The sequence below is a fragment of the Humulus lupulus genome, chromosome 2 (genome assembly GCF_963169125.1).
Source record: "Humulus lupulus chromosome 2, drHumLupu1.1, whole genome shotgun sequence".
NCBI classification, from domain to species: domain Eukaryota; kingdom Viridiplantae; phylum Streptophyta; class Magnoliopsida; order Rosales; family Cannabaceae; genus Humulus; species Humulus lupulus.
In genome coordinates, this window is record NC_084794.1 from 48,007,453 (window position 1) to 48,016,368 (window position 8,916).

General features: G+C 35.3%; 1 protein-coding gene and 1 long non-coding RNA gene across 3 annotated transcripts; both read left to right on the forward strand.

Annotated features, from left to right (window-relative positions):
• The first annotated feature begins 899 nt into the window (after positions 1-899).
• Positions 900-2,007, forward strand: LOC133816013 (uncharacterized). The gene is made up of 4 exons (XR_009884956.1): positions 900-1,043; positions 1,139-1,172; positions 1,254-1,297; positions 1,808-2,007. It is a non-coding gene; the product is annotated as an uncharacterized LOC133816013 (long non-coding RNA).
• A 359-nt stretch (positions 2,008-2,366) lies between these two features.
• Positions 2,367-3,765, forward strand: LOC133817764 (formin-like protein 14). Of its 2 annotated transcripts, none has more exons than XM_062250363.1 (2): positions 2,367-2,539; positions 3,300-3,765. In XM_062250363.1, the coding sequence occupies exons 1-2, from the start codon at positions 2,452-2,454 to the stop codon at positions 3,551-3,553; spliced, it is 342 nt and encodes a 113-aa protein (XP_062106347.1). In that variant the 5' UTR covers positions 2,367-2,451; the 3' UTR covers positions 3,554-3,765. The 2 variants fall into 2 exon arrangements, with proteins under 2 accessions (XP_062106347.1, XP_062106348.1); XM_062250364.1 differs by having other exon boundaries at positions 2,370-2,539; positions 3,303-3,765.
• The last annotated feature ends 5,151 nt before the right edge of the window (positions 3,766-8,916 follow it).

The following is an 8,916-nucleotide window of genomic DNA, read 5'->3' on the forward strand; positions in this document are numbered from 1 at the left end:
AAGATATCTCCTATGAAAGGTGTGAAGCAGTTTGGGAAGAAAGGCAAGCTTAGTCCCCATTTTATAGGTCCTTTTGAGATATTGGAAAAGGTGGGAACAGCTGCATATAGATTAGCCCTACCGCCAGCTTTAGCAGATAGTCACAATGAATTTCACATCTCGATGCTGCGTAGATATGTGTCAGACCCATATCACGTCCTCAAGTATGATATGATAGCACTTTAGAAATACTTGAGTTACGAGGAATGACCGATTAGCATCCTAGATAGAGGGATGAAGGAATTACGATCTAAGAGTATTCCGATAGTCAAAGTCCAATGGAGTAATAGTTCTGAAAGGGAGGCAACGTGGGAGTTGGAGGAGGACATGATAGCATAGTATCCAAAAAATTTTGGTAAGTAAATTTTGAGGACAAAATTCTTTTTAGTGGGGGAGAATTGTAGAGTCCTAGAAAATTTACTTAACTAACTAGATAGCAGCAGCAGCAGCAGCAGCAGCAGCAGCAGCAGCAGTAGTTTGTAGTATGTTAGCAACAGTTATGAATTTTATAAGTTCAACCAATAGTTTATGAATATTAATTATAACATAAGGTTTGATTAATATTGTTGTTCCTAGAAATATATTTATAATAACCTAATAAGGTTTAGATAAAACCATTAAGAGCATGACACTTGTCATAATCATGTTTATTTAAGGATTTAAGTATTTTTAAATAAAAGAAAGATCTAGAAACTCTAGAACCTTCCAGAACTATTAAGAGCATGACACTTGTCATAATCATGTTTATTTAAGGATTTGAGTATTTTTTTTTTAATATGATAGTTTCACTCCTCTAACTCTATAAATATGACCTAGTGCTCAGTCATTTTCTTCATTCTTCAAGCATTTGATCAGAGCCTCTAAGGTGCTAGTATTACTATAGAGAGATACACTTGGGTTTGGGATAAAAGCTTTATCATTCTAAGCTTTTCAAAACACTTGGGAAGTGAGAAATAGTATGATTTTGGTATTAAGGTTTAGATCAATCCATAAGATCAATCAAGGTATTCTTATTCCTAAGTTCAGTTCTTTATAATCATTTTGTTTTCTTTAGTTTCTTTTATTCAGATTCTAACTCTTGTTTATGATTCTTGATTAGGTATTTATGTTCTTGAAACTTAAGGTCCTTCTTGGTAAGTTTCTTTTTTATGGTTTAATTTTCATATTCATCTTTATTCTTATAGATTCTCACATTTTCTACTGTTGGTTTATAGGAGTGTTCTATTCCTATTCTTGTTCCCAAATATCTCGGCTTTTGGTAAGGAAAATAGAATAGATTTTATGTGCTTATATGGTATGATATGTTTATGTTATGATAAGTATATGTATAATATATTTTGTAGTCCTTGGGCATATGACTTGTTTAAACAACAAGCCCGAAGAATATGTTTTCAGTCGCTTGGGCATACGACTTGCTTAGATAAGCAAGCCCTAAGAATTTATGATTGGGCATATGACTTGTTAAGATAACAAGCCCCAATAATTTATGATTGGGCATATGACTTGCTTAGATACGGAAGCCCCAAGAAGTTATATTGGGCATATGACTTGCTTAGCTAGCAAGCCCTAGAAATTTATGGGCACATGACTTGCTTAGCTAACAAACCCCAATAATTTATGATGGTCAATATTGTTATAGTCCTATATGATATATGTTGTTATAATCATACGTTTTATAGTATATGTTTATGATATAGTCTTACATTATGATATGTGATTGTTAGTAGATTTTCCTTGCTGAGCATTAGGCTCACTATTTTATTTTTAGTGTAATGCAGGAAAATAGTTATGGAGGCAGAAGGATTCTTGGTAGCTTGTGTTGTGTGTTAAGGATGAATGGACTGAGTGGACTGCGTATCTATCGAGGATGACATTTATTTAGTCTTTTGAATTATGTTATTATTTTGAAATTCCGCATTTAGTTTTTGAACAATTAGTGTAAAGTTATATGTTTTACGTTTTACAAACAATGGGTACCCATGCCATATTACATTGTAAACTTATAATTTTATGTTATCGATACAATATTTATTTTGGACTTTTAATAAAGTTATGATTATTTCTTATGTTGTAGTAGTTAAGTCTAGTAGTTTTTAATAATCCAAGGTCTTAGAAATAGTTGGGCCGTTACAACTTGTATGGTTTGCTCACTTTTCCTCCTTGTCAATCTTTAAGTCTTCTCTATTATCTTTTATGTCTTTAACCTTAGCTCCAATTTTTTGAAAAGTCGCTAACTTTCAATGATCGTTACAGCCACTACAACAATTAATAATAAATAGATATAAATAATAAAATATCGAAGATATTTATTTTCAAGGGAAGCATCTTGCTGACTTGATGAACATGTATAAATATGTTGAGCTGGGAGATATGTTTTAGGACATGGGATAAGTAATTACAAGTTCATTGAAAATGAAGGACTTTGTTATACTAAGCTTTCTTCTGGCTACAGATCTTCTCTTCTTTCCTTGTTCAATTACCGCTCGAGAATTAACTACAGGTGATGATTACTAATTATCATCTACTAATCAATTATAATCATTTTATTTGTTTTCTCTTTATAGATAAAACATTAGTTAATAGATATAAATATCATAGAAATATTGGACGTTCTAGTATGATTTATAGCTAGTAACTAATGTTGCAAATTAGTAAGAGTGTTATACTTTATATAATTGTGAAGTCATTGATTGAACCTTTAAATTCATGAAATACATATTTAATTATTACTCAACTAATGTCTTAACGTCTATTTTAGCTGTTATTATTTGAGTTTGATGTAATCCTTAAGTTTTGACTTAATCATTTGACGTTTTAGTATAGCATATACTTTACTCTGGATCTTGGATTTTTATGGGGAAAAAATATATTTTTATAAAGTTTCATTTTTTTTTTTAAAAAAAAACTGATTTTAACAAAAAGAAATGTTGTATAGTTTTATAATATTTAGAGCAATTATAAATATATGAAAAAAGAGAATAAACTCAAAAAATTTCTTCTAAAATTTTATGAAAATATTTTCCTAATTAAATCGAGACAAAGCATTAATGTTTAGATGGCCTTAAAAATTAATTCTGGCAATACAAATGACTAGGTTATTCATCTTGTGTCTTGTAAGAGTACAGTGACTTGCCTTATTATTCATAATAATAACGGAGTTGAAAAAAAAAATGAACACTGGCATATACATCTAGAGCAGCACATGTGCTTGTACCATATTTGATTTTTATATACTAATTTATTCTATATATTGATATTAGAAGGAGAGACACCTAAAGAGCTAATTACTGAAAGACCACCGTATAGCAGTATGAAGCCTTACATTCCTCGTTGTCTTCGCCATAGTAAGTTCTGCAGACCCTCGTCACCTCCGCCACCATCTCCGCCGCCACCATCTCCGCCGCCACCACCTCTTTGTCAATTACCACCATCTCCTGCTCCACCACCACCACCCAAATTTCATCGTAAGAAACGCCGCCACGTACGCGGGTGCCCTCCTCCTGAAGGCCCTTAAAATTAATTAGAAACAAATTGGTAGTAATAAAATACTACGTACGGTATAAGCTCCTGTGTCTTGATTTAGATGTTAACGTATGTACAACTGGTATTAAGAATAAAGGGGTGAATCAAATGAATAAACAAGTGATAATGTTTGCTTTCGTACACTAGCAAGCATGTATTTCTACTATTTTATTTTTTAATAAGGAAACTGATAATGTTAATTGATGTCTTCCGGAGCTATATATTAATATAAAAAGAAAAAAAAATTGCTGCCAGTACAACGTTGTCACTAATAAATTCGTAATTCTCGTACAAGTGAAACGAGAAAAGAGAGGACATAAATGGGAGAAAAAAATATATCCAAAAAATGATTTATTGTTATTACCTATATAATAAATGCTTATAATAAAACGAAAATTATTGTGGTTTAACAGTCTTTTCAATTTTTCTGTTTGTTTCCACAGTTTTTAAATAAGTTTTCAATTAGTAGAAAAACACAATATTTATTAAATGAGGAGTGCTAAGGAAACTTTCCATTGCATCATCTTTTGCACTTTCATTCATCTGTGCATGATATGTAGATATTCAATTTTTAATATTTCCATATTTTTTAAAAATATTAGTGGAAATCACTTGTCATTTATTGATTTAAGAAAGTACAAAAAAAATGTGTAATTTATAAAGTGTACTTAGCATTTCTGATGCTAAATATATATAAAGAGATATCAAGATTACTTAGTTAATCATAGTTAGGTTAGTAACTATTTCTATTAGTGAAGCTGTATACGGTTACAGCTGTGTAGTGCACCATTACAGTTGGCTCCTTTGTATCATGTTGGTCTATATATGGATCTAGCCTTGTATCAAACAATTAATTGATTCTTTCCAGATCAAAAAAAGAAAACAAAATTTTCCTTCCTTCTCATTGCTTGAGTATATAAACCGTATTATTGTATCAAAAGCATTTTTTTCCTAAAATCCAAGATTACCATGGCCAAACCTAGAACCAGAAGTACCATTACTTCAAATGGTGACAAGCACTACAAAAAACTGAGCCTATACCAACAATAAAAGTCATCAGCTGCTGGCGAGTTGAACAGTTACGACCAGAGGATTGTTATGTGGGAACTGGACATGACTGGCATCTTCCTCTGTAAAAATGATTGGTTACTTCTCCAATCGTTGCTGCTTTGATAACCGTTGTTCCGGGACAAACTCCATTCCGTTATGCGATTTCAGTTCGTTGATGTACCTCTTCTAGGCACCTCTGCTCGTGCCTGTCAGATGAGGTCCTCCCGAAATGGTGGCTATATCTCCTCTTGTTATCGGAGGAGGATTGTCCTGATTCACCTGAGCTCCGGCTTGATTCGTTGGAGCTTCAGGAGCTAATGGAGGGTTTTGTCTAGCGGGCTGACTGGGAGTCGCTCGATTCCAGGCGTACTGGGTCAAAGCTCCCACCCTGATGAGAGTCTCAATCTCATCCTTCAGCTGTCTACAGTCATCAGTATTATGACCGATATCATTGTGGAATTGGCAAAACTTCGAAGGATCTCTCTTTGCTCTTTGGTTTTTTAGCGATTCTGGCTTCTTCCATGGAAGGCGAGTAGAATTAGCTAAGAAGATGCACTCTCTCGTATCCATTAGATCGGTATATGTTGCGTAGACCGGTTTAAATTTCTCTACGGACTTATTTTTCTTTGTTCCGCTCTGGTCGCCCTGACCATTGCCCCTCCTCTTATTATTTCCCCTTTGGTTAATCTGGGCAACGGTTTGAGCCGTAGCTGCAACATCTGTTGCCGCTCCAACAGGCTGGACAAGGACTTGGCTAGTTCCTGCAACAGAAGCTCGCGCCTCTTCCAGGTTAACCCATCTTTGATCTCGTGTCAAGAACTCGTCCACGGTATTAACTCCTTTCCTTTCAACTCTTGCCACAGGTCGCCTCCAACAAGAATTCTTGTCCTCATTGCCATGAGCTTGGAGCTTTCGTCGGCATCTCTAGCTCGCGCAGCGACATTGGCAAACTTGCTTAGATACACTTTCAACAGTTCACCAGGCTGTTGTTTTACATTAGCCAATGAGTCAGCCTTAATTCGAGCTGCCTGGGAAGCCCTGAATGCTCTCATAAAATCAGTGGAAAACTCTTCCACGAGCTGATTGAATGCCTCTTGTATTGTTTGAACCACTTCCTGGCTGGACGAATCAGAGTCGAGGGGAATATAAGGTACCTTAGATCGAGTCCGACATTGTGGGCCATCATTATGTTGTTGAACATCCCCAGGTGATCAGACAAATCCCCATCTCCATCAAACTTTGACAAATGTGGCATCCTGTAACCCACTGGATATGTGGTCGGCGCAATATTGGGGCGAAATGCTCAAGCTCATCCTCTGAGTCACACTCATCTTTCTCTTTCTTCGATAGAAGCTTCTTCATTAGCTCCTCCATCTAGGCCAGCCTTTCCAGGGTTTTGTCCTTGGTCCCTAGGTTATTCTGGGGTTGTTCAACAACTCCCATCCTATCGTACGTGTTTGGCGGGTTGTTGTCCCTCCATGTTCGGGGTTGGTTTTGTGGGACATTTCCATTGTCACGTACTTCAGAAGGACCTCCCTCTTAATGAGTGTAACTGACTCCTTCATCACAAGCTTAATTTCTTATCTGCGAATTTAGGCGATCACACAGATCAGGCTGTGGATTATACTGAGGGCTTTGAGCCGAACTCAAATGGTTCCTTAGATCTTCCATTTGCGAATCTCACAGCTCACAGTTGAGGCCGAGGATCTGGATTTTCGGCACGTGTCCAAGGGACATTGGTATGGGAAAATGGAGGAGGATTTCTTCAACTGTCTCCATAAGCAGGAATGTCCCATGTAGGACGAGGTGGCGTCGGATGTCTTATGGGTAACGGGGGATGCCTAACTGGCTAGGCAATCCTTGTCCCATGAGGGCGAACTAAATTAGCTTGCCTCTGTTCTGTCCCATCATTTACAGCTCTCTGTGCCTGACGATCCGACCGTGACGCAGGAGGGTTAGCTGGAACATTTTAACTCTATGAACCTACTCCAACCCCTCCTTGTGGGTTGCCATGGGTATTTCTAGGCGCGTACGACGGAGGTACCGAACTTGGGGTCGCGATTCTAACCGATCGACTGACATGCCGATTACCCTTAGGAGGGCTACTAGGTTGAGCATTTTGGCAATCTCGCACTGTAGGCACAGAACTTGCGGTGGCAGTTCTGACTAACCGACTTGGTTTGGATCGGTTATTCCTGTTGGACTTATGAGACCCACTTTGCCTTTTTCTGACATTAACGTCAGTTGCAAGAAGGGGTAACCAAGCCAAAACCTCCTCAATTTTCCTGTTTTCCTTAGCAAGATGGCTTCTTAACTGCATATTTTCCAATTCAACTGCAGTTAAGTAGTCTAGGTTTGGATTCGGTGGCAATGACCACTACAACAAAAAATACTTTTCACAACACACAATGATAAGAGTATTGGAAAAGTATTATAATATAGGAAAATAATAGAGGTAAAGTAAATACACTTAAATCAAAAAGCAGCAAATGAAAAAAAAAAGCGGTAAATGAAATATAAGTGTTATATTGTTTCAGTCTCTTTCCCTCCCTCTCACACATTTCGCATCACTTTTTCATTCTCTTTCTATTTCCTCCTTTAGCCCTCTTTGATTTTTTCAAACCCTAGAAGAACACCAAGAGCGTCAATGAACGAAGCAGAGCTTCTGTTTGCATCCACTTACTAGTACTACTTAGGAAATGGAAGAATCTAATGGGCCACCACCTTCATGAGCCCCTTTTAACTTCTTTGGTGACGTGAAGTTGTTGGACAAACCGAACCCTTTCTCTTGGTCTCTCTTGCCTCTGTTTCTCTGGTGAGATAGTTTTTTCAAATATTAAATTCTAGAATTTCCTTGATTATTGTTTTTTTCCTGACTTCTTTTATAATTGTTTTTCTTAAATTTTGATTCCATGAAAGTTTAACTTGGGTCTTCCTTAGTTGATTATGAAGCTTGCATAGTGAGAGTAGCGTGATTTTTCTTTAAAGGATTTTTTTTGCAGTAAAAAGATACGTATCTTTCACAAGGTCAAGAAATTCATTTTTTTTTTTTTTTTTGCTATTTCTCAAATGTTTTGTTTTATTTTTCTTCTTATTCTTTAATTTTAAATCAGAGAGAATGGCTATGGCCTTACTAGATTGAACTAATAATTACATGGTTTTGCCACCTTGTTTGTTCCTTTCTCTTCCCAATTTCACCTTCTTTATTTAATCAGTTTCCTATATAATTTTTTTTTTATGTAAAGGCTAAACTTTGTCTCAATCATGCTAATTGTATTTGTGATGGAGAGGAGACCTAATTGTAGTTTTAATTTTTGGTTTGTTTGGTTTTTCTTCCAGGAAATTAAGCTAGATCAAGTTCGTAATCAACTTCAAGTTTGGTTTTCAAGTCAACTTCAAGAAAACCATTAATTTTCTTTTATCTTGTAGATTTTCCATTTGGGCAGTGCTATGTGCATTTAAATATATTGGTTAGCACATAATCTCTTTGTTGCAAATTTTTTTTGGAATCTTGTACATTAAAAATTTGAGAATCATCTTGATCATTTATTGAAGGACTGATATATATATATTTACGCAAGTGATGATCTGTACTATGTTTTTGCTAGTTATCTAGATTTTATTTATGTCATTATTAACTTGTAGAGTTTCAAGGAAAGTCTTGTTTCTTGTGGAGATTTTGATTTGGTTTTGCAGAAAACTCATTTCTTATTGATGATTTTATTTTTTAATTTGGTGGATTTTAGTATTCAAAAAGTGTTATGGCAACCCAGCCTTTTATTCTAGCAAAAATTATGAGGTGAGTGGCTAAACTCTATTAAAGCTATGTCTGACTTAGTGTTATTTAGCTACTTTTGATTATTATTCTTTTTCTAAAGTTTACATCCATGAATTTGTTTGGAATAAAATGCATGGTTGGTTGTTCTCATTGGTATATCAATGCCAAATTTGAAGAACTTGTATTCATGTGAAAGACTTTACAGGAGACTTTTGGGGTCAAGTTGAAAGAATTATTGTTGACGTTGTATGTATTTAATAAACAGTTTCTCTTATAATAAGACTTGTAACAAAAGTTAGAAAACTAAGAGATTTGTTTAGTCACAAAAAGAGTAATGAAGTAAAATAAAAAATAACATATGCTTGAAATATTCTAAATTGGTGCCTGTAAACTCTGTCAAAGGAATAAAAATAGACTAATTGAAACATGACCTCATTTAGTCACAAATTTACTTTTTTATTTTTAATTCCTCCATGACCCCACTTTTGTCGATTGTCAAAGAGAATGTAGATCAATAATGGCTTTGG